At 37.8% G+C, this 26,616-nt stretch overlaps 2 protein-coding genes across 12 annotated transcripts in view; both read right to left on the bottom strand.

Annotated features, from left to right (window-relative positions):
- The window catches only part of CUNH4orf50 (chromosome unknown C4orf50 homolog), an 86,705-nt gene extending 73,443 nt beyond the window's left edge, over positions 1–13,262 (bottom strand). For 4 of the 5 annotated variants that reach the window (XM_027642636.1, XM_027642638.1, XM_027642639.1 and 1 more), the window contains exons 1-4: positions 11,186–13,262; positions 8,154–8,305; positions 5,413–5,551; positions 3,453–4,160 (exon numbers count right to left, since the gene is read on the bottom strand). In XM_027642636.1, the coding sequence (XP_027498437.1) occupies positions 3,453–4,160; positions 5,413–5,550 (846 nt within the window). In that variant the 5' untranslated portion in view covers position 5,551; positions 8,154–8,305; positions 11,186–13,262. Of the gene's footprint in view, positions 1–3,452; positions 4,161–5,412; positions 5,552–8,153; positions 8,306–11,185 lie in introns of those variants that run through there. The other variant, XM_027642640.1, reaches the window with a different exon arrangement.
- A 17-nt stretch (positions 13,263–13,279) lies between these two features.
- The window catches only part of JAKMIP1 (janus kinase and microtubule interacting protein 1), a 155,853-nt gene continuing 142,516 nt past the window's right edge, over positions 13,280–26,616 (bottom strand). For all 7 annotated transcript variants that reach the window (XM_027642641.1, XM_027642642.1, XM_027642649.1 and 4 more), the window contains 3 exons: positions 18,331–18,396; positions 15,734–15,778; positions 13,280–13,312 (listed from right to left, as the gene is read on the bottom strand). In XM_027642641.1, coding sequence (XP_027498442.1) covers positions 13,280–13,312; positions 15,734–15,778; positions 18,331–18,396 — 144 coding nt within the window. The remainder of the gene's footprint in view (positions 13,313–15,733; positions 15,779–18,330; positions 18,397–26,616) is intronic.

Here is a 26,616-nt window from a genome sequence, read left to right as displayed (position 1 = left end):
TTTCACAGGCACTGTGCTCATTTTCAGTGAACAGAAGACTCAGTTTTGATTGTCTCAACAAAATACTTAATCAAGATGGTAACCAAAGCAGCAACAGCACAGAAATCAAGTCAACAAAGGCACTTTTGTCCTCCTGCACTGCTCTGCATCAAATGCCAGCAGAAAACGAGTCTGGTTCCTTTTGACTGAACTGCAGCTTTAAAATTACATGTGGATGGGAAAGGCAATGACTTCCAAGTCTTTGTAGTGAGTCAGAAAAGGCCACTGATTTTCCAGAAGATCACCAGTAAGAATAATTTTTACTTCAATCCAAGTCAGCTACTTCATTATTGCACTCTGTTATGAGATCTTGACTGGGAGGCATGACTTAAAACCACAACACTTCCAAGATTTATTCCTTTATTTTCTCAGTAATATTGAATCATAAAATGGTTTAGGTTGAAAGGTACCTTAAAGATCATCTAGTTCCAACCCCTCAGTCATGAGTAAGGACACCTTCATCGAGACCAGGTTGCACAGTCCCCATCCAACCTAGCCTTGAACACTCCCAGGGATAGGGCATCCACAACTTCCCTGGGAAACCCATTTGAAACTAATGCCAATTAACTGAAACACACTGATTCCTTTCCTGGAAGTTTCCTTTTATTTCTTCACAGATATCAATTCATTATTACTCTGTGGGAAGTGTTAAAAGAAAATTACACATAATGATGTAAAACATACAATACTTGGATGGCCAAACATCACACTGTGAAATCAAGACCTCAGCAGTTATGTGAAAGCAGTAGGAAGATGCACTGCTTGGTGTTTCATACTTATCCTTCATTTCAACAGACTGACCCCTAATGCTCACATCTAGAAACTGTCTGATAAGTCAAGACACAGCCATGTGGAACCAGCTACCTTTTTTTTTTTTTTTTTTTTTTTTTTTTGGTGCATTTTTTGTGCAGGCGTAGGCTGCAGTTGGAATACTGCAGACAGGAATCTGATACTAAGCTTGGAAATTCAAATTTTTGACAAGATTTATGTGCCTACACCCCTCCATGAGATGTAGTTCACCTCTTGGTGCTCAATCTAATTAAATATTGTATTATTGAATGAAGATCCAGTAATGATTAAGGCTAGTCTTCAAGAATAACTGATGTGACCAGCATTGAATGACATGGTATTTATTGAGAAATCTCACACCATGTGTATTTCACGGAAGTCTCATGAGTCTGTCTTCACAAACTACTTTTTTCCTGGCTGTGAAATAGGCAAATGATCCCATTCACTCATTCATTGAACAATGTCATACAAGCAGTTTTCTAGGAAAGTAACACCATGAAAATCTTTCTTGTGTTGGATAAGATTTCTCATTTTTATAGCTGTTGATGGAGTATGATGAGCTCAAATAAGAGTTTTCTTGTACCTATTTTGATTTAAATGCTAAAAGATCAAGGTGATGAGATTAAGAAATTCTATTTTATTAGGTGCTAGTAAAATTACAGATAATGGGCAAAAGCCCTCTTCAGTTTTACAGAAAAACACCAGATGTCTCCCTCCTCCTTTTATCATAGATATTGAATTTTTTTCCCTGCTATCTCAAGTCATTTTCTGCTAGAAAAATCCAAGTGTATTAGTAGCACTAGAAGAGGAGGAAAAGACAAATAGAAATGCAGAAGGCACAAGATTTGCTGCTGCTGCTACACACAGCATTCAAGGAACACTACCTATTCTACAACAAACCAGAGTAAACACAAATTATGGCATATTCATTTATACCAAAGACTGGGTAACTGAGAGACTGTAACCTCCTATAGTAACACAGATGTAAAAAGAAAAGAAATGGTTAGAAAACTTTGTGTACAGGAAAAAAATAACCTTTTATTAGAGTACAGCACAGAAAGAAAGAGATTTGATCCTTTGTCTTGAAGACTTTTTAGATTAGTCTCAGACAATTAGTCAGTTGATATATCTTGCTTTCACACCTTCAAATATCTCCACACTTATTTTCTCCTTTTCTCAATTCTAGCAACCCAATAGTAATTCTTCACTACTTTTCAGGCTCTGAAAGGCCTCACTCCTCTTGATTTTAGCTGTGCAGTCCCCTCATAGTGCATTTGCTTGTTGCACCTATTTATAACTTGGTGCAAGTCCCTCTAGAAGTATCTTAAAATATTTTTAAATGGTATTCTTCCTTCCCAAGAAAAAGTGAATACACTAGTTAAAGGAACTACAGCAATGGTTCAGGGTAAGTGGTTGGTCTTTTTGCCGCCTTGAGGCAGCTACAGAGACAGGTGCAGTGAGGTGCAGCTTCCGAGCTCTCCACAAAGGTCACCCATGTGCTGCTGGTCACTGCAGGATGATCTTACCACCGTTTCTCTCTCACCCAAAGGGAACTTCCTGGAGCTCACTGCTTTGGGGCTGTAGAACCACTAAATCACTATGCCTGCAAAAGTACATTCAACTACCAGGTTAAAAAAATTGTTGTTATTTCGTCTAGCTTTTACAGACTAAAGATCCTCTCTAGCTTCTCCCAGTTCTGGAAGTACTCAAGTACAGTCCTATTGTCCTATTGTCCTCCTATACTAAAGGGATTTTTTCATGCCCATTACCCCTTGGTTAAATGTAGTTAAAATCAGGAGAGTTCTTGGGATATCAGGTCACAATCTGAATGAAGTAAGCTGAGTGTGAGGCTTAGCTGATTCAATTTAACAAATTCTCAGAATAAAAATACCCTCCACCTCAGTGGATAAAGAATAAAACTTTGTTCGAGTCCACTCTGTGAAATTAATTGTTCCTTGTCAGCAAAATGAATTGGCAGAAGCTCAATGCCATATTACAGCATTTTCAGAGCTTTCCCATGCAGTGCTGGGGTGAAGTGCTTGAAGCAAACAAGTCTATTCAGTGTATTCAGGGCATATCACAATGTTACAAAGCTGCAAACCATTGAATATCTCAGCTCGCTTCCGGTCGTGAACACTGTATCCACCTTCCCTTGTTTACCATTATCCAGAAAATCTCATAGAGAAGATTTGTTGCCAACTGTGCTTTTTGCTTCAGCATTTGGGCATGAATAAAATGCAAAAACTCATCCAACCATATGTGTACTCCTCCATTGAATGGTATCCACAAGACAGAGGTCTCAGAAGTTCTTCTGGGTTCTACTTCTGTTGCCAACTGAGACCTTTTGCCAGGGGCACATCACTTAAAAACTTAAGGAAAAAGGGGTTGTTAAGTGTCCTCAATGTACACCTCATAAAAGCACTGATGCAATGAAGCTCCAACTACTGATTCCAGTGGGTGTGAATGAGATAGTTTGAAGTACGAATGCATAAACAGAAATAAACAAAAAAATTCAGAAAAGATAAAGCCTCGCACTTTCATCTTGATTGCACATCTAATGACAAGTGTAATTCAAGGTGATATAAAGACAAAAACCAATTATATTTTGTCTTATTTTTACTTACCAGTTGACATACCAAGTCAACACTGTTGTCTCCATTCTCCAATCCTGCAAGTTGTGAGTCTTTTTCTTTCTTCTTTTTCAACATCACTGTACTTTGATTTTTTAAAGCTCTGTTTTCATCCAAAAGCTCTTCCATTTTTTCCTGTAGTTTGATTTCAGATAATTTCAAACTATAGACATGACAGGAAGATTCTTCCAGTTTTGTTCTGAGGAAGTCTTCGTTGTCCTGAGAGCACTGCAGTTCAGTCAACAGGTCCCCCTGTTCTCTTCTGTTTTCCTCCTCTTTTTCCCTTAAGAGCTTCAGATTTTGCTGAAATGCCTGAACGTGGCTTTTCACATCATGCTCCACATTTTCAATACAAGTTTTCCATTCCACTACTTCCATGTCAGGGTGTTTATAACCCTGAGTCCCACTGAATGTTGATTCCAGCACCTGCTGGAGATGCTGCACCATTCCCTCTTCTATCTCAGATGTCAAAAGAGAAACATGGGAACTAAGATCTAGGACTTGCTTTTCCAGCCTAGATACCTCACCCCGAAGGTAACATTCCCTCTTTCTCAGTACTGCTGTCTGTTGTCTCTGCCTTTGTTTGTAGTGCTCAAAATATTCTGATTGGCTTTTTATTTCTTCTTCTTTTGTCTTCAGCTGCTCCTGAAGCCAACACAATTTTTCCTTTTGCTTCTTCTCTGACTTTTTTTGGTTTTCAACCTACAATTTCATTGAGTTGTATGGTTAACATATTAATACTAAATCTCTTCTTCCCTTATTTATTTTAATTTAGCAATAATTCTGCCCTTATTTTCTGAAAACTCAGGAATGACATAAAAAGAATTTTTTCTAAAGCTAGTAAAATCCTGCCTTTAGAGCAAAACTAACCTGTTTTGTCATTTCAGCCAACACAGAAAACCTCAGCAGGAAACAAAACACAAGCTCACCCCCATCTACTACTACAAAAAGTAAAAAAAAGTTTTAAACCACATTTTTTGCATGTTCTACAGTACACATTAAATCAAAATAAACCTTTAAACTGGAATTCATACATTCAGCTCTGATCTATAACAAACCCTTAATGCTGACAGTACTATAGCACTGAGGTGCTACAGGCAGGGAAGCTGTGGTTCTGTTTTAGAAAACAGGACACACACTTTCCAGAGACCAAGCTTTTGTCCTTTGCCCCTCACTATACCTGTCATCCGTCAGCTCCTCTTATGAACTTCCCGAAAAAGGAGAAAAAAATAGATGTCTTTTGAAACAACATGAAAATAGGCTTTGGTATTTTCATTTGCACTATAGTGTGTTTGAACACAGCAACATACACAGGTGAAAGATGAAAGGCAGAGAGGATTTAATGAGTCCCATGCTGCCCTTGCTTTCAGCAGACTTAGAGCCACCAGTATCACAGGGACACTGCAGCAACTTCGAAGCAAGACTTGAGAGTCTTGCCACATAGTACTATTGTACCGTGAGAGTATTTAACTTTGACCTAAAATGCTGAGAAAATTAAAGTATATCTTATGATAAACAGAATCAAAACACATTGTTTCACTGAAGACTGTTCCTGAAAAACTTTCATTCTTCCTCCATTTTCATGGATACATCCAATGAGCTGTGTAGACCAGATAAAAATGCCTTTCGTATGGGCCTAGAAAGACAAAGTCTGACCTAAGGAGAAGAAGTACAGAGAGGCTTCTGGGGAGAAAGTAGGAAATGTGAGCATATATTTCGAAGTTCAAGGGCCTGAATGAAAGAAATAATGGCAGTGCTGTCAAAAACAACAGAGAAAGAGAAAGGGGGAAAAAAAATCCAAAAGTTCTTCTGATTCCTATGTTTGCAGAAAAAGATAAAGGCTGAGATGATTTATTGCTTAAAAACAGAGAGGTCACTGGAAATGAGACTGACTTATAAATTACTCCCACAAAGAGAAAATAAACTAGGTAATTTGAAACAATATCCTCCTCACCAAGTTGATCAGATCCTCCTGAATGTCTCGCAATTTCCCTTTAACACGTACATTGGCATTTTCAACCTTTTGTAACTTTGCATTGAGCTGATCAATCATCGCAAGAAGTTTTTTGTGTGACAGCTCCAGCTCTTTCATCCTGTGATGGTGAGAATGAAGATTTTTGCTAAGTAAATTCCACAGTACGCTTCCAGATAGATAAGCAGTCATCAGCAATGCATAAATTTATCTTTATTTATTCCACTTGTCTCCCAAAAATAAAATAGTAACAGTTTGTGGATCACTAGTAACACTTCATTAGCAAGTCTGAGGTCTGGACATTATGCTAGAAAGTCTCAAAACTGTTAAAGACAACACCTATGTTCAGTCCCTCTCTGCTGGCTTAATACGAAAACCATAAGCTAACACATTTACAAGATTTTTGTTCAGTGAAGAAACAACTTAGCACAAAGGCAACCACAACACTTCAGTCTCTGCATGTATCTGATCATAGGATTTTGCTAGGCTCACAGTTAACAGGTTCAAATTTTATGATGGTAGTAAATGCTTCCCATCAAAATTAATGTTACAGGTAACCTAGAAGTACCTGTGTTTTAGGGCCTGAAATGATAACATCTTACTTGTAACATACCTTCAGTGGGTACTGAAACCTATAATGTATGACTGTATTGACTTTGTCCACAAGGCTGGATTTTGACAAAATACAGGTTTCGCTTTGCCTGCTTCTATTAAAATGGTAGTGTAAGATGACATAGTGTGATCATAGAATCATAGAATCAACCGGGTTGGATGGGACCTCTGAGATCATCAAGTCCAACCCTTGATCCAACACTGCAATGGTTACTAGACCACGGCACTAAATGCCACATCCAGTCTCATCTTAAAAACCTCCAGGGACAGAGAATCCACCACTTCCCTGGGCAGCCCATTCCAGTGCCTGATTACCTTCTCTGTAAGGAATTTCTTCCTAATATCTAACCTAAACCTCCCTTGGCACAGATGAAGACCATGCCCTCTTGTCTTACTGATAGCTGCCTGGGAGAAGAGACCAACCCCCATCTGGCTCCAACCTCCTTTCAGGTAGTTGTAGAGAGTGATGAGGTCTCCCCTGAGCCTCCTCTTCTCCAGGCTGAACAACCCCAGCTCCCTCAGCCTCTCCTCATAGGACTTGTGCTCAAGATATGATATGTTAGGGTTCCTCTACACAGGAGGAATAATCTAAAATAATCTTACGAGAGCAAGCTTCATTTTTTCCTTAAGACTTTCCTTCCCTTTTCAGCCTACACATCAAAATTTTCTCAATGCTGGAAACAGCTGTGAATTCCAAAATGACCCTTACTTGTTAAGGAGGAAGTTTAGAAGTCTTTCATCTCATGAGGCAGGTACTAGAGCCACCTCTTTTCTCATCTCAGAGAGGCACACTTTACCCCCACTGCCTCTCAGGACCCTGTTAGTTCTTCCTTAAATTTCTTCATTCAACTTTTAACAGTCCTTCAGTGAGTTCCCCTGCTCATTTCTAACTTATAGCTTTGACTTACTTCCCCCCTGCCAAAATTTCCTGCTACCTACACCCCTACAACATTACCTATACTCAAAAATCTCATATAAAAAAAGAATTTCTGAAGAAACAGGATCAAGATAGAAAACACATAATTAAATAAGTGCTCGTTCATGTATCAAAGTAAACCTGACGAGGTCCTCCCCTCTGTAGGCACTGCATCATCTGACACTGGTATCAAAGGAAATAGGACCACATCAGCCCAGAGTTCTGCCTTGGCTTAGTTCTGCTTCTCTGTTTTTCCTGGTAGTTCTGCCTTACACATCATTCCTCATCTCATCTCTCTCTGCTTCAGCCACAAGAACTCCAGGCATAGGATTCCTTTTCTTTTTACTGGCTACCCAAGGTCCCTGAAAATGAGCTTTCAGTCAAGTTTCAGCTGTTCATTTGCTCTCCTCGAATTGTTCCCTCACACTGTCTTTGTTTTGGTTTGAAATAAAGTTCTCCATGTCTTCTCCTCCCCAATATGCTTGTTACAATACGTTTATTCCTATGAAAGTTTTTTAAAAAAGATTCATTATTATTCTGAAAAAAAAAAGCCCATTATTAAAACATTTCTGGACAAATCTTTGATAAATCAAAGTAATTTAAAAATTATACATATAATTATTTTAATGCCATTTCCATTTTCTTACTTTTGAAATCTTTGACTTTCTTTAAAAAAGTGCCTTTGCTGATTATCAAAAACTAATTATTCTAGTCAAATGTATAATTAATGGATAATGGCACCTTTATCTACTTAGCATTAACATACTAAACTGAATGAAGCTTTCTGAAGCAATAAACTGCTTTTACAACACAAAATTCCTAATTAACTCTTACTTTAAAAGGAAAGGGATAAACTTTACAAACAGAATTTACACCTTATGAATATTTAAGAATGCAGTATCCTGAGAAAGGTGTCTGTTTATTTGTAACAACATTTTAGACCATGCTGAAACCCTTATTTAAATAATAATTCTTAAAAAAATGAATATTGCATTTCTGTTCTGACAGCTACACAAAGCACTTATACATGCATCTTCTCAGGCACTCTAAAAACACATAAAGTTGATGTTTTTGTTGCTTTTGTATTATCATGTAATGATAATCATATAATGTAATTATCATGTACATGGGGCAAAGGGAAGAGTACATTTGTTACATCACAATGAATTTTAATGTAAAATCCCCTTTTATTTACCTATGTCTTAGGACAGAATCTGACTCCACGTAGTCCTCTAGAACACCTTTCAGGTTTTGCTCTGACTTTTCCAGCTCTTCTATTCTGAGATTTAAGTTCTCTTCTCCAGCACTGTTTACTTTTCCATCAGGTGTGCTTGCATCTTCTAATTCCTGGAAAATCCAGGAAGTAGCAATTTTAACATTGAAATTCAGGATATCAAATCCTTCGTTGCTGGGTATTTTAACAGAGTAACAAAATTCTTGCTCTTTTCCAGATGAAGGATCCATGATGAAAAAAAACCCCAAATTATTAGGTTCAGAACATACTGCACTCTAAGCATGCAATAACACGGTCTAAGCCTCTGATGATCAAATGAACAGTCCTTCTTGATTCTGAACACATTTATTATTTATGAGAAAGTCTCATTTCATTAGCCCCATTAGCATGTATGAAAGGAGTTGCTGTTCACGAGATCCCCATAAAAGATTCAGTTAGACTAATTAATAAAGGAATTAGGCACCAAAGTTTTGAAAAGAGAATAATTCTTTACTATTTGGAAGTTCATAAAACTGAGTATGCTTATTTTGGATAAATGTATTATTATTGTTTCAAGACAGAAGATTAAAAAAAGATATTTCCAATTCAAAAGGCATTCTATAACTACTTCAGAGAAAACATTCAGTATATTTAACTTGCATTCTGGAATTCTCCACGCAGTATTTTACTTATATCTACTTCACCTCGGAGAGGTTATGAAACCATGCCTAAAAGGAATGTTCAAATTTGGGCCTGAGAAGGCAAGCTAACTTTGGTTCTTTTCTTTCACCTCTTTTAGCCATAGATCTAAAAATTCTTCAGCCTGAGTTCACCTTTATTTACAGAAACTCACTTCAGTAAGTATAGTCTTATAATTGTTTCCTGGTTTCAGCTGGGACAGGGTTAATTTTCTTCTTAGTAGCTGGTAGAGTGCTGTATTTTGGATTTAGTATAAGAATAATGTTGATAACAAAGTGATGTTTTGGCTGTTGCTGAGTAGTGTTTACCCTGCACCAAGGACTTTTCAGTGTCTCATGCTCTGCCAGTGAGGAGCTGCACAAGAAGCTGTGAGAGATCATGGCTGTGACAGCTGATCCAAACTGTCCAAAGGGATATTCCACACCTTAGAAACTGTACAGTGCAGTGCACTTGTTTCTCTTGGGTCCTGTTACTTTCTCTCCATCTCCTTATAATTACTATTATTTTTATTATTATTACTACTGCTACTCATATTTTAGCATACTTATATTAACATTAGTATATATTTTGTTACAATTATGAAACTATTTATATCTCAAACCAGGAGGTTTATCTTTTCTTTCTGTTTCTCCTCCCCACCGGTGGGAGTGAGTGAGAGGCTGCACGATGCTTAGTTGTCAGCTGGGTTAAACCACAACTAGTGGCATCTGTGAATTGCCTCTGATTTTTCTACATTTGTGTTGATTTAGAATTGGACCTGTAATTGGAATTCAACCACGGAGTTTGGATCTATTCTCCAGGAAATAATGCAATTACTTTTTTTTTTCGGTAGACAAATGCAGAATATACAGGAAGAAGATAAAAGTAACATTTTTGATGCTGAGGAGCAGAAAATGGCATAAAATCAGTGCAAAAGACTGAACAAACAGTTCTTCTCTTATCACCCCATGTTTTGTTATGTGCTATTCACACGTACGGTCAGTGACACTACGTTTTACTATTTTGGTCAATTTTATCAACTCGCTGGCCTTATCCACACAAGGACCTCGAGCTGAAATGATTCAGCTGCTCCTTGGTCCCATGAGAAGTCATAATACTTAAAAGCTTCAAGTGTGGAAAGACATCAAAGAATAAATCCATGTGGACAACAAAGTTCAAACCACTTTGTGATCTCTCGACCTACGAAGCCCAGTCTCTTCTCAGAGACGTGCTAACATAATCATGGCTCTCCCCTGGCCTGTATAATTTCCCAAGTAGAACAGTATCTTCATTTAGAGTTCCTTGAGACATTAGCATTTTGTCTGTATTTATTATTTGATAATGCACATCCCTGAACAGCACTGCAAAAGGTAGGTATAATAATAGTGGAAATTGTTACTCTGCTCATTAACAATTTATAGTGGAAGGCAAATTAATGTCATTTTCAACTGTGCCCAAGCCCAATATCTAATTCATAAGATGTACAAAGAAAAATTCTTAGCAGTATATTTTGCAGAAAGTAACCAGCATTTAAAAGCAGCGAGGATGCAGGCAGGAAAAAAACTGGCAAAATCATTACAACACTGATTTCTACTCTCCTATTTCTAGTACATGTTCTTGTTTAAAGGTGCTCTTTTATTCATTCCTAAAATGAAAGTTAATATAACAATTTCTAAAGCTGACCTCACACCTCATGATCCATCAGGCTTTATGCTTCTGCTGCTTCATCCTGAAAACTATTGAGTACTGCAGCATAAAACCAGGAGAGCTGTTAGAACTGACAACAATGAGAAACTTACAGTTTCTTTCTTCACTTACACAGCTGGGACTGATGATTTAAAAGCTGTGTCATAGAAAGTGAAAATCAGGCCCACCATATTGTATGGATTTAATCATAGAATTATAGAAACATTAAGGTTGGAAAAGACCTCTAAAAGCATCAAGACCAACCACCAACCCAGCATGACCAAGTCCAGTACTAAACCATGTCCCCAAGTGCCACATCCACATGCTTTTAAACACTTCCCGGGATGGTGATCCCGTCACTTCCCTGGACAGCCTATTCCAATGCTTGGCCACCCTGTTAACACACTGTACCTGTTCCCAGCTCTATATAATAAATACCAGCATACAGTGGATAGTAAGACTGTAATGATATACTCTGTTTTCCAAAATACGAATCCTGCTAGCTCAGTGCAGAAAAAACCTATCATGAATGCAATGGAAAATATCACCCTGATCAGCCAGATTCTTTAACTGACACACACAAAACTGTCACATATCAATTACAATGTAACAAAACACATCACAAAATAAGAAAATGAAATTGCTCATACCTTTTCTGCTTTGTGAGAAGATCCTCTCCTGTCTGTGCAGTGTGCTTACCGTGGCAGCCACGTGCTCTGACCATCCCATGTTTGTGCTTATGGTTTCATATCCAAAGTAGTGATGAGCAAAAATGTGCCTATGAGAAGAGGGTTTCTTTGCCAAGTGAATCACACTTTCCAATTTCTGTTCCTTCATCATCACTGGGTTTGATTATCTCAAGCTCTGTTTATCTCCTGTTGTGGTCCTTTTCTTCAGAGTGATGCCAGAATTCTGCCTTTTGCAGTGAAAACCTCATTTTTCCACTATGTCATCACACTGCTAACAGCCTTAACTAAAACACGAAAAATCTCTATTTGAAAACAGATTCTCTAAAAGCTTATTCCTTTTGAACAACACATTGTGAGCAACACATTCTTTTGGAGAACAAGATTCCAGACTTTGCATGGTCCTTGTTTCCAAGGTAAACTGTGCTTTTTACCAGGAAACAGGGTTATTCAGACCCCCACATCAGCCACAGTTTGCTGCATTTGACTAAATTGATCTTCAGTGTCTCAGCAGTGCCTCTGCAGGTAAATGCTGTTGTCTGGTGATTCTTTGTGGAGGGTACACCTCTGATCTTCAAAGACCAATAATTATCTGAGAAAACTGGCTGCTCCTGAAGCTTATTCCTGCACCTTTAGCAGTGAGAAAATCAGTTGCTGTGACAAAATTTTCCCTCAGCCTTCTTTGTCCTTCCTTAATTGTTCATTGCCTTATGTTATTTTTGTCAAACGTAATTTCTACTTCATGTGTTGTGTTATTGTAACCATCTAATTGCACTCAGTATGTTCACATTGGAGTTCAGTGTGTCCATGGAAGTACACTTGTTTCTCTGTGGCTTTTTACACAAATATGATTTCCAAAAAGATGTGAGGAAGGAGAAAGTTATCTTCTAATATTGTGCTCTTAATATTTTCAGCTTGCCTCAACATTTCAGAAATAATTAAAATTATCTCTTTCTTCATATTGCCTTTCCAGTTCTGAAACTTCCATTTGCTTTTCCCTCTTTGAAAGAGTAATCTTTATTAATTTTGTAACCATTCTCTCTCTTAAAAAGCTCTTTTCAACTTTCATTATTTCAGCCTGTGCTTCACCCCAAAGTTTTCTTGCAGTTCAGATGGTCAATGTCCATGAGTGTTTATCTGCCTCTGCTGGTTGAGGCTGTGCCATTTTTGCTTCCTGGTAGCTAATGTGAAAATTTTTTTATTTCATCTGAGAGGATGCCATGATTTCTAAATATTTATATCCAACTATGTCTCTGCTTATCGTATTCATCAACGTGCCCATTTGTTCAAGCCCCTCTTCTTTCTTGAAGAGATAACTGAGCACAGCACATCACTCATTCTCTTTTCCTGACCCCTCAGGCCACCTTGGAATCTTCCATTTTCCCAGTGCTGTTTTTACAAGTTTGCCTTACTTTACAAGAAACATTCAAAAAATCATATCTCCCACACAGTTCTTGCCCACTTTAAAGTTCTCTGAGTTCAATCCATCACCTTGCCTTTCACCAAAACACTTCCTTTCTCCCTCGTGGATTTCCAACCTAAGAATTTAATATGAATTTTACCACTGTAGGGTCATAAATCTTTATTTGTTTCCAACTTTGAACAGTTTGCTTCCTGTCAGCTATTTACTATAGACAACTTAATGTCAAACACTTAGCTTTTTTTTATATAGATATTAAAAGGAGATCCTGTGTTTCCTGGGTGAAATGCAAACCACATTTGTTGAAAGCATGCAGTATGGAGACAAAAATCTCAGTACTGTAAGAAAACCATTTGGTAGATAAGAGTTCGCATAGCAGCCAGTAATTGCACTTGTATTATTTTCTGCTGTTTGGTTGGTGTGACAGTGTAAATTCTATTTAGACTTTTTTTCTGTGTTTATGATGTGCTGGTCCTTATTTGATTATGAAATCATTCCAGCTTGAAGCTACATCTTTAAAAAAATCTCTAATTTTAAATTCAAATTTTCTGCAGCTTCATGTACTATGCAAACTGCTTTATGAAAAAATGCACCAATTTAAAGCTGCTTAAATATTTTCTGTATTTTTGCAAGTGGACTCAGCTGTTCACTCCATACGCTCTTTTAATAGCCTGTAAATACAACAAAAACCAAAACAGAAAACAAAAAACAACAAAGAAAAGAAAAAGTCGGCTGAGCTTTAGATAAATAACATTACTTTAGAAATAAGTGCTGGCATCCAACCTTAAATTCATTTTATATTACCTTCAAAATAACTAGAACCAAAATTACGATCAGTAAATCACATGGTTTGCCTTGAAATAGTTAACAATGTTCAAGAATCCGACTATAGCTAAGTATCTTAAAATTGGCTTTTCTGTGTTACGTTAATCAGAGGTAGATTCACCTCTGGTAAAATGAATTAAAGGAGGTTGCCCTTCACATTAGCACCACAACGTGATGTGCACTCCTAGAGATGTCAAGAGCAGAGCAGCTATGTGGCTACGAGGTCATTATTCCTGTGTTATTCCCTCAAAATGCTTGTCACCAAGCTTGAATTTAACTACTGAAATACTTTTGACAGGAAGAATAGCAGGTTATAGCAGCATAATGCATTTTCTTGAGATTAATAATACTTGTAAATTTTTTTTCAGTTTTTTTTCTCTTTTATCCAAGAGGCGACCCATAAAACTATCAGTTATATCAGCATGGAAGCCTGTGGATCCCTCAAATGCATAGTATTTCAAAATATTTCAAATGGAATTTTAAAAATGCTGGTAATTTCACTAAGTTTATATGTTTATAAAGTTTCTTTAGACTTGGCCAGTATACTTTTCACAATATTTAAAAGCAAATATATTCATCCAGATGTTAGCACCTCTAACCAGGACTGGTATAAAAAAGCTGGATGAAACTTCAAAGATAATAGTTTGGTGATTCCTTTAACATTACTCTTTCAAGCTTATATGAACCAAAACAGTATCTGTCCTATCTGATCTCCTCAGAACAAAAAATTCATCTCAAACTGTGGAAAGGTGAATAGTGTACCAAAAGGCTTCACCTTTCTTCAAACACCTCTCTATATGCACATGCTCAATTTTTGACAAATCGAAGGAAATTTTGGAGGGAATGCTGAAAATGCTGAGAAATGTTGCTCAATTTCCACCACATTTCAACACCCACCTAACAATCAAAAGAAAGCTACTGCTTTTTTTTGTTACAAAACAATAACACCCTTGAATTACATTCTACCCATCTATCACCATTTTATTGAAAAATAAAAAACATATGCAGCAATGCTCATAATGAAAGTCCAGAGACAGTTCCAAAGAGTATCAACAGAAAGATGATAACTGAATGTACTGGGACCTGAATAAACCCTCAAAAGAGCCCATGATAATACAGGTCTGATTTCGCAAAAGTACTTGTGATTTGGGCAGAAGAAAATACTGTTTCAAGCTTAATGTAAGGTAAATATAATAGTTTTTTGGAATAACTATTGTCATCATGCTTCTTCGTCATACAGTAGTTGATAGCAGTTTCAAAGGTGTTGATTGAACGCATGTCCTACTCTAAGGAGATTCCATGAGCATAATTCACAACAGATTCAAAAGAAGAAAAAACTTGGAAAAATTGTAAAGGTAAAAGCATTATGTATTATCAGTTAAAACCAAAACAAAAAAACCTCAACAACAGTAACAACACAACCACTGTATAATATTCAATAGTTTTAAACAACAGCTTAATTCTCTGACAGATTGTTGAATTACCATCCTTACTGAAAGGCAGTGTGCAACTTGCATTGCTCCAGGGAAGAGGACTGGGACTTATTTTCTAAATTGTGTTCCCTCTTGTTCTCTGTGAAAGGTGAGCACTGCCACTATGGCTCCTGCTATAGCTGAAGAAATTCACTCTGTCCTTTGCACTGAGCTGAAAGGATCAGGATGTTGTGGAAAGGACAGCAAGAATGATGGTAGTGTCGCAAAGGAGAGGCACAGAGGTTTTTTACCCTCGCCCCTTCCATGTTGTGCTGGCACACAGGAAGCAGTCACATTGTAACCTTCACATCGACTCATAGAAGGGAAAATAGGTCATTATTTCCTAAGTGATTTCATGGCCTCAAAGATCTTGAGGAAGCAAAATGAACTCCTTTTTTTTTGCATGGGTGGTGATGCTCACAGGACTTTTTAGGAAAAAAAAATGAAAAACAATGCCGCTTCTCCATCCAGCGTGACAGAAGGCAGGATCCTACAGCAATACCTGAATTTTGAGACAAAATGTACCTGTGTTGCAGAAATGAAAAGCACCCACTGCAGTTACAGCAGTCAGCATCTCAGAATGCAAAATCATTTCTCATTGAAAACCCAATGACTTTCTGCAGAAGTCTAGGATGGAAAGCATCCAAGTTGGATTTTATAGGGGACTCTTCCTTTCTGTGCAACCAAAACCAGTATGCCCTTCCCTGTGGTTTCAGAGTCTTACAAACAATTCTCAAAATATGGCAAAATCTAAGAGCTAAAAATTGACTATGAAGAAATATAAAGAATACCAACCACACATCTTGGCTCGGTTGTGTCATCAAGGCCACAGAATGAATGCTAGTGAAAAAAACAAAAAAAGGAACAAAAACTATAACATAAGATCAAAAGAAAATGAGGAAAAAAGAAAAGAAAGAAGATGTAAGATATGTAATATGAAATCCAATGACATTACATCAGATAGTCTTATATCATTAATTAAGTTGATCCAAAAGAAAGATAAAGTATACCGATCTTACTCTAAAAGGGGCACAAAATTCAGCATTTGAGGGCAGTTCTACAATGGTAACATCTGTGGACTATTTAACTTGAAAAATACAAGGCTTGGCTTTGTGCATCACTTAGGGAAGTACCTATAATTAAACACATGAAAGCTGTCCTAAACCAAGACTTACCAAGCCCAGGACACAAACTAAGTGCAGCTTATGAGAAAAGCATGATGTGTTTAAACACCACTTGTTCCTCATATTTCAACTCATAGACTAAAATTGAGATTTTATATTATTCTTCTGCATATCGTTTAGAAACAGGACAGTTTGCTGAAGAATCTATAGGGCAGAAATACTGCCATCCTTGTGTTCTGATTTGACATAAAACTTAAAAATTGAAGTAATTCCTAAAGGAAATAAAAAGTCATACTCATGACACCATAAATGGTGCATTGCCCTTAGTGATGAGGCTCAGCTATAAATACTGCTATTTCTTGAAAAGACTAAGACTTGTCTCCACATGAAATTATTGTGCTCAGTATCAGTAGCATGTAGGTGTCAGTCTGTGCCCTTTGACACATTAAACCTTAAGAGGAGCAATAAAGTAAAAGTATATAATTCACTGATTCCCTGGCAACATAATTTTCCTTTGGTCAATCAAATTCAGAATGGGATTTAATCCCAAGGAAAAAATAATTCAAATGTAATACAGATAAAAAGAAGTGCTCCACCCATTCAGAAGTTCAAGGTTAATAGAAAAAGATGAAGCTTTTCTCAAGTCTCTTGCTAATGCAACATTAAGGCAAAGAGGACGTTAATCATTTTAACTCATTACCAGCTTTCTGCTAAGCTTGTGATTAAGCTGTTTCTTTTCTAATGTTTTTTCCATCCATCCAGCTGGTGAACCAGTAGAGATAATGCTATCTTCCATTTTCAAAATTATCAGTCTGTCTAATCCAATACCTAAATTGCAAACTGTAATGGCAATGCCTTAAAGGCTTATATTTGGGCAATAGCAACATCTAGAGATGTTGATGTTTTAAAGTAGGTGGATAAACACTAATATTTGAAGTAATTAACATGTGGAAGTGTCATCTATCCCTCAGCATTTCTCTGCTTTGATATGAGACATCATTGGCTGCTAGGCAGGAACAGCTCCAGCTATAGAAGTGGTTTGGGGCAGAAAAGGGCAAAGGCAGCAAAAGAGCCCTTCTAGCAGTGGATGATTCCTGTGCTTCTCTGCTAGTGAAAACGGCAGCACCCAGCACAGTTTCTCATGGCTTTTCTCCTGGTTCTTCCACAAACCCAGCTGGATATCACGGTTTGAAAAGTGCAGGACGAGGTACAGCAGAGGGGAGTCAACTAATGTGGGAGCATAATGGACCAAGGAAGGTGTTGAGGGAATTGGAGTAGTTGCTAGAAGTGCAATAACCCCAGAGGGTGACACTTGGAGGACAGATGATGGGACATTGGGACTGAAGGGTGAGGAAGAAACCTTTCAACATCCAGTGAGCTGATCCCCAAAGACTCTCTCAGTTCTGCAAGACCCACTGACCTCTTTCAACTCTCATTTTTTACCCCATTCTCATCCCCCAAAAAAAAATTATTGAAAACTCCACTAACTTCTTCATTCAGCCTACCAGTGTGTTTATGCAGAATTAGGTATCCATAAATGCTGGAGAAAATTAACCTGAGATGATGTAACTCATGTTGGGATCTAGGCACTGATTCAGCAAAAGTAACAAGCTAAAACACTTTCCTGGGGCCTAGAGAAAGACCCATTGTCATCATATGCCCTGCAGAGCAGCCTAAACTCTACAGACCTGGAAACTCCTGAGCTCATAGTTCATGAACCTTGGGTCATCCCTTGCTTGAGAACAACAGTGACACAAATACATTTGCTGTCTCGAGCTTTGATCAGAGCTTTTGCAGAAGACAAGAAAATTTGGACCCAGGATATTAATTTGTTTCTATCTCAAAGTAAGAAATATTCTTGACTGTAGATTATGTCATAGGCATCTTATCAATTTTGTTTGAATTTTCAGTACTCGAAAGTTTGGCAGAGCAATGATACCCAAAGAACAGGGCTGAGCTAACCAAATCTGTTAGAGACAAATCTTTGTGTTCTTTCTTGATCTAAACATCAGCAAATCCTCCCCCTAATACTCTAGTGTCTCTCCAGACCCCTTGATGCCTTCCTGTAATTGATAGAAAATCTGGATAGGAAATGGTTTTGAGCAGATTAGAGAAAGAGCATCATTTCAGGCAGCAATGGCTTGAACTCCAATTTTATCTTGCTTTAAAAAGAGATTTCATGATACTAGGAGTACTAACATCAATGTAACAGAGAAAAATAAATTTGTAGAGAAGAAATCCATTGGTGCTGCCCAGACGTTTATTTACCTTTTCCTCAATTTCTTTGAGTTGCCTCTTTTGAAGCTCTATTTTATCTTCTAGATCTCGAATTCGCTGGAACAGAAAAAGCAAAATAGACATTATTACATCTAATTTGAAAAGTATATGAATCAAAAATATAAGAAATAGGTTAAAAATAAAGAGAACAAGTGCCCATTATTAATGTAACACTATCTACACAGTTATATTAGGCATGTCCCTGGCAGGACTGCTCCGTGTTTCCATGAAACCATGGCATTTCAAGCAAGCTGCATGTTCAGAACATCATGTTTACTCATTACCACTCATTCATCATAATTTTAACATATACACACAATTCCAATTAGCACCAAAATTATTAGAAGTACAACATTACTTTCTCTGCAACTGCCAGAACTTTTTCAACTTACCTAGACAGTCAGGAGATAACACTATATATATCCTTTTAAATCCCTATTTTTTTTTCCTATAAAACATAACATGCTTCTGGTATAATCACGCTATACCAGAAAAAACAGAACATTCAGATTTTTAGTTCATCATTAAGGTACCATCCAAAGATTCAGCTGTGTTCTATTACCAGTTACCTCCCACCAGAGCCAGAGGGAATGTTTTTTTCAGTGTAGCTCCCCATATTTTTAAGGATTTTTCTTGTTCAGTTTCACAAAGATTCTTCTAAAGTATGACTCTTGTTGGGTGCACATATCTTAGTTCCTTTCTATATCACATATCCCCTTGTTTGCTTTATATAAGGTGTGAGTATTTTTTATTTTTCCTTTAATTTTGGGTGGCTTCTACAATTCAGATGCATTTTATTACACTTTTAGTATCATTTACTTGTTGCAGTAGGTTTATTATTTATCTCCTACTAACAGTCACTGGATATCAAGGAGTAACTTTATACAGTCACCTTTATTCGGGATTAACTGCCCAATCTCAGCCCAGCCTATGACAGCTAAGGTTGTTAACAGTTCCTGAACTTGGAAAGAAAAATTATCACCTCCTCTAATGTGAATGGCATAGGTCAATAAAATTTATGTAGCTGCTGCTGCACCACACACAAGATATTTTATAACTCCCTAATTGATTTGAACACTTAGTATCTCTTTCAAAACAATATCCAGCCATCACTTATAAACCTGTGCACATCAGCTGATGTTGGTAGTTGCTTACCTGCATTCAGCTCAAAGACCTCAAATAGTGGTAAGTGCCTCACACTCGTGGTAGCCCAGGATAGCTGCAGCAAGGTAGCAGCTGATCCAATGACCAAACTGGTTTGGAGAACCTCGAAGCTCAGCTTGAAAATTTCAAAGCTAACCTGGAACTACTCCAAAAATGAGGTACACACAACCCTGGAGTTCACTTTTCCTAGGATATCCTCCACACAAATATTGAAGAGAGGCCACGAGCAAAAAAGTTTTGTTATTGTTGCTGCTATTTCAAAATGAAAGATTTTGCTTAAATGACTGATTTGGATATTATTCAGTCGGAGTATGGGAATCAAAATCTCCACTATATCATACTGCAATGGTCAAAGATTTCCTCAATAAATACACAAACCGACACAAACCAGATTACCCTTGTGTGACATAATGCATGCAGCTTTCCTGACAGTAACAAATGCCCGAGCACAGCTATATTAATTTCACTTTTCCTCTATTACATTTGAATTGATTTATACTTCATCTACGCTCTGCTCAAGGCAAGCCTATCTCTCAAGTGATCATTTTTATAGATGGTGTGTACCAGGAATGCTACAATCACTGTAAAAAACCATGGGATGAGAAGCAGACAGATTTAATGACCTCTGAGATCTCTAGTTCATTGGGTTAGACTCCTGTTTCTCTCATCATCATTTCAGTTATGCTCATTCCTTCTCTACAACCACATCCCAGAGCTGAGTGACAGACTTCAATTCTCTGGGGGTTGTGCTATGCTCTATGGTAAAATTTGACCATAGTGAGATAAGTGGCTAGAAGTAAAATTTTTAAATATCATTTTCATCTTCAAGAAGATATTTTTTCAATACCTGCTCAGAGTTTGCCTTCAGAAAATAAGGAAAAAAAAAGCCATCAAACATCTGGTGGCTTTCTCACCTCAGGGTTTACAGCAAGTGTTCCTTTATAAAAGAACAAGTTAATTAGGATAAGATGACATTTTTAAGATTTGGGAATTTGTTAATTAAGTAAAAATTGAGATGTTATTATTCCCTTATGAATTTTTAATCTTTTCAGAAGATTACAGCTATTCAGCTGCTCTCTACAACTATTCAGAATGGTTCTAAAAAAGGTCTGAGGTTTCCATTCTCCAATTCCCATCCATAACCCATAAAAATAGTTACATTTTGGGAGATGAAAGACAGAGAATAGTATTAAGATGAAGAAATATGCGCTTTCCTAAAAATCAGTTTAAACACAAAGACAACCTACCAGTTGAAAGGGAAAACTCAAAGAGTTGAATTTTTTAGTAGCGAAAAATCTACAAAATACCCTCAAACCAACTAGATTGATATCAGTAAGGCAGATTGTGCTGGTTTTGGCTGCAGTAGAGTTAATTTTCTTCATAGTTACTAGTACGGGCCTATGTTTTGGATCTGTGCTGAACACAGCGTTGATTACATTAATAGAGATGTTTTTGTTATTGCTGAGTAGGGCTTACACAGAGCCAAGGCCTTTCCTGCTTTTCGTACTGCCACGCTGGCAAGGAAGTTGAGGGTGCCTGGGAAGCTGGGAGGAGACACAGCTGGGACAGGTGACTCAAACTGACCAAAGGGATATTCCAGATCGTATGACATCATGCTCAGTATATAAACTGGGGGGAAGAAGGAGAAAAGGAGGGATGTTTCGAGTGATGGTGTTTGTCTTCTCAAGTCACTGTTATGTGTGACGGGGCCTTGCTCTCCTGGAGATGGCTGAACACCTGCCTGTCCGTGGGAAGTGGTGAATTAATTCCTTGTTTTGCTTTGCTTGCATGAGTGGCTTTTGCTTTTCCTATTTGACTGTCTTTATCTCAACCACGAGTTTTCCAGCTTTTACCCTTCCAATGCTCTCCCTGATCCACTGGTGGGGGAGTGAGTGAGCGGGAGCGGGGCTTGGTTGCTGGCTGGGGTTAAACCACCACAGTCCTTTTTGGTGCTCAACACTGGGCTTGAGGGGTTTGAGGTAACAGTGGGTTTGACTGGAATGCACTAGATTGAATTTATTGCTGTTAGTGATGTTTACCTAGTAATCAGCAGGCTCCTGTGTTTGCTATGAGGTTTGCTTTCCTGACTGTGTATTAGAGCCTACTGCTTGTTGGTGGCCGCTTTTTGCTTTCTCTGCCTGCTGTAGTGCTGTACTGCTTATCACCTTACTGAATTGGGCCTGGGAACGTTCTGATAACAGCCACGGCTGTGGGCATGGCCTGGCAGGTGGCCAGGGCATCGCTGCTGTTTCTATTCTGCTGTAGTGGACACAGTGGATATAATCAGTAGAGCAGACTATTTACAGGTATACATGTGTATCTATAGAACTGTTCCGGACTTGCAGCACAAGGATAATTTGCTGCTTAAACAGCTTGTATTCCTCTTCTATGAGTGGAAATCACAATGACAGAATATTTACACTGCAAATGAGTAAGATTTCGTAACTAACTTCTTTACTACAGAAATTAAAAATTCAAACCTAGACAGGTTCTAAAACACAACCTTGGGCTGGAATTTTTCACTGAGTATCAAAGCTTGGAGTTGTTTGCTCCTAGTTGTTTACTTGCTTCCCCCTGGAGGATTATCCAGGAGGATGAAGAGGGCATAGCTATTCCCATCAATATCCTCTGATTGCTCAGGGACTGATCACTGGAAGATAACCAGCCTGGTTCAGCTATTTATATATCCTGAAAAGTCTGATTTAACTCATTTATTTCCATTTAACTGCAGAGATGGCCTTAAAAATATATAAAAGTTTATGTAATTTATTGGCTGGAAAAAAACATATTTACACCTGCATAGAGTATTTAATACATAAAAATAACAATTTCCCCTTATTTCACCTTTCTACATTTACAGCATTATGTTGATCATGAAGATAATGATTTCCAAAACATGACTTTAAAAATTACATTTAAAATATATGCAACAATCGGAGCTGTAAAAAAAGAAGTATCTTCTAGAGGTAGCAAGAGATGTTTATCAGTCAAAGGTTATATTAAACTACCAAGAAGGAAATTACACAAAAGTTACAGATACTAATTAAGACCAAAGGCAAAACTGCTTGAGGCTCTGTCCAATAAACAGTCTTTACATCTTTATCTACTGTTCCTTTTATTTGCAAGAATTTCAAATCAAGAAGCTGTAGACTCTCAGATTTTCAACACTAGACTAGATACTTTCAGAGAATTCTGATTTGTTTATGTTTGCAAAAGCGTGACTGGACAACAAATCACATATAAGTATTTCATTGTTATCAAGAAATTCTACCTGCTTTCATGCTTCAGGGTATAAACTGATGATCAGTAAGTTGAGCTTTTCCTTCTGTGTCATATAGAGTTATAACAATTGCGATACTAAAAATGCATTCAGCTCTAGGCTCACAGGAACCTTGCAGTGTAAATCCAGTACCTTTTCAACAGCACAAAAAAAATATTAGGAAGCAAGAAAATTGACTCTATTTTGCTCTCAAAACTTTGATAAGTCTCAGCTGAAAAAAAAGCCACAGGTTGCTCTTCTGTTTATTTTCTTTTTTAAAAAGAAAGGAATAGAAGATATGGATAGTGGCCACAGTCAAAGCAAGGATTAGATCTGATGGACTGGTGCTTTTCTGGGTTCTAGCAATTCCCATGTTCCTACAGTTAATAGCTGCCCCTTGGTCACACAAGTGCACCTTTTTGGGACTGAGAGGATTTATGAGAATAACCCTGTTTTGTCAAATCATGGGGCCATACAATGGAATTACTGTAGGCAGACAAAGAACCACAGTCAGGCAAAAGCAGAGTAATGGGAATGCAACCATGGAAGAGAGGAGTGCAAACATAAGGGACAGTTTCTTAACACTGCCCACCACACCCACATTCAGAACCAACCTGCCAAAATAATGAACACTAATTTGTCATTGATTTTATTACAATGGCAAATGAAACCTCATCACACAACTTCTGGATGATGGATGTTACATTTGCAAATACTGCCTTTAACTGCCCTCACTCACATGGAGCTTCCCCGAGTTTCAAAAGAGGGTTGGACAAGCATCCATTTCAGTACGGCAAGCACCTACTAGATAAATAAATCATTCTTCTACTGGCATTGAAGTTTGCTGGCACTTCCGAGTAAGTGCTCACAAGCAGCCAGAGCACAGCAGGGGCTGAGGGCTGTTCCCTGTGCAGAGCTATCAGCAGATGGCTCTGCTGGCCAGGCTATGCTGAACAGCGGCAGCTCCAGTTCTGCCAGGAGAGGGGCTCAGCTCAGAGATCCACTTGCATTGCCAGACAGCCACAGAACAAAGATGCTAGAGATGCCTTACTTATTACTTAATTGCAATTTGAACAGACTTTTAAGTTCCGCCATAAAATTTTTCTCAATAGTAGTTACATATGCACCTATACAAAGGCAGGTGGCAGAGCTATAACCCTGAAGGACAGCCTAAAGATGGTAATAGTTAGGTAAGAGAGAGCACATCCAGAAAATTCAGGCAGCTAAAGCACACTTTTCCTTTGGAAGTCTGTAAGGCAAAGGCAGGCAAAGACTGCCCCTAACGTGGCACTACAAATGACATTACTGAACAGAGTCATAAAAGGGAAGTTTACCATCAGTCAGCCACAGTTGTATAAATTATACATTCTCTGACTGCAGTTCTCTCCAATATCTAATTCTTGGAGAGATCCCAAACACAAAGGGCAGTCAAACTGCCCCAAAAACGAGAAATTAGAAAAATTAGAAATTTTTCTCAGCAAAAGATTCCTAATGTGCAGAAGATTCGTCCTAAATGCTCATAGCCCTCCATTTCCTTTCAGCTCATGATGGAAAGTTCATCTTTCTGGGAAACAGGATACACTTCTTGAAGTGCAATTATTCACTTAAGCAATTCTCTTTGGTAAACTTGGATGGCAAGTGCCTTCCAGTACTGTCAGGGAAATTAAGACAAGTCAGCTCTTCTTTTCTAAAGTAGCAGAGGGCTGACACACCAAGATGAGACTAAAAATTCCTACTCCCAGCTGTTCTGACCTTCCTAAAGAGTGTGAGTCCTTAAGTTTGCATGAAGTATGGTACCTGAACTGGCTTCGGTGGGACCAATTCAGGTGTCTCTTCACCTACAGGTCCATTTTCCCCATAGCTGGAAAATTAGTCTATAGATTTTTGTTTTCCGAATGCATCCAAACTCAGCAAAAGGTTAGATAACCTTAGATGCAGATTCATTATTTTCATTACTCCCTTGTACAAGGCAAATAAAAAGGAAAAATTCAGTATTTAAAACTGAATTGAAGGCAAAGAGTTCAATGAAATCATATTAATACGTTGCCAGTGGAGAATCAGACAAGTACTGATTTCAAAAGGGAAATTTCAATAATTTTTGCATGGTTTGCCTCCTGTGGCTATACTGCAACCTCAAGGTTGCAAGCCACATGTCTGGGAGATCTGAGGAATCAAAGTTTAGGTGAAATGTAAGCAGCATGATGGTGGATGTGTGCTTGGAAATATTAATCTACTTTCACTAACAGAGATATTCTGATAACGCAGGCTTAGAACACTCAGCTTGCTGTTTAGCCAAAATGAAAATATTGCTCTATTGAAAAAAAAAAGGTTAATGGTATTCCCACATAAAATACATGAAGTATGTGTGCCCAGCTTGTGTTATAATAGCAATCCATCTACATTAAGTACCATTGCCATTAATACAGTGCACTGGAATTAATGGAATTCCTTCTGCTGAGCTCAGTGAGCCCTGGGTTGCAGTCTCAGGGCTATCGTTTTTATGCTGGAGGCAATATATCAGCCCAGCAATGATTTGTCATCATTTTGAGAGTCGGACATGGGAGGAACTTCAGCATTACAAAGGAAGAAAATTGATCTGAGGTGTACTGAAGTGCCTCACTACTTTAAAATGCTAGGTCCAGATTTCCTCCACCAGGCAACCAAAATGTGCACATTTCCTCATTTGGTTAAGCTTGTCTTTCATGCAACCACAAATTCGGATGAGAAGGGGACTGTGTCACTCTACAATTATATGGTGCCTTGTGCACATTCTGGATTTTTTTTTACCTGATCTACCAGCTCAGATAATTTTTTTAGTAGCAAATACAGACTCTAGGAATTTCTGTTTTCTATTTACTGGACAGTGATGCAGGCTAGATGAAGTGGACTTCTTCACCCAAGCCTTTTGTCCTCTCCAGATCACCAACAGCACTAGCCAGCCATTCACAGTCCTGAACCAACATCTTGTATGGTTTCAAATCCTCAAGGAGCTTTGTCAAATGGGGAAAAATCTATCAGGAAAGAAATTTGTGTGACAGCAATGACCACATGATCCTTCACATAGGTGGCAAACTGCAGAACTGATGTTCTTGTTTCCCAGATAAGTGTGTAAGTAAAGAGCCCATCTGTACAAATGTTTTACAGACAGCAACATCAAGATCAATTTACCTACCTGCAAAATATGCTCTTTGCCATGCTACTGTACTTGTAAAAACACAGGAATGTACTAAACAGGGGGTTTAGAAATTGCCTTAACAGTTCCTGTGACACGCTTTTATTGGATTTACATTCACCAGCAAATCCAAGAAAACAATTTGATAATTTTAGCACAAAGCAGACCAAGAAGGATTTGCTAAGCTGCTTAGAGACTCGGCTCTGAAATGTTGCAAAGGTTCAGGTTAATGTACGTTCACAGCATAGGCACCATTGGTGGACTGTATCTGACACGAACCAGGTTTTGACTCTCTGAAGCCATCCTATGATCAAGAACATATCTCATTCTGCAGCAAAATTTAGCATGGGAAATATTTTATCAATTTGACAAGGGGAAGAATCAGTAATTTTTCATTATATCATTATTTTAAGCAGATTCTCATCACTATTAAGACACAGGTATGTAAGATCTTTAATAATGTGAACAGCATAACTATGTTACATGTATGAATTTAAACAAAGATGGATATAAACTGAATCGCCTTTAGCTATTATTCAAATCACTAAAGTGATGGATAAAATTCCTTAATGAAAATATTTCTTGGGCATTTTTAAATCTAATGTATTTTAACAGATGTCTAAAAGCCTGTACCGTTTTAACAATTCAATTTGCATAGGAAATTGTCACATGAGTTTACTTA

This window comes from Corapipo altera, unplaced genomic scaffold (assembly GCF_003945725.1).
Source record: "Corapipo altera isolate COAL_440 unplaced genomic scaffold, ASM394572v1 22, whole genome shotgun sequence".
NCBI lineage: Eukaryota > Metazoa > Chordata > Aves > Passeriformes > Pipridae > Corapipo > Corapipo altera.
Note: the sequence above shows the minus strand (reverse complement) of the source record. Positions and strands in the feature narration are given on the sequence as shown.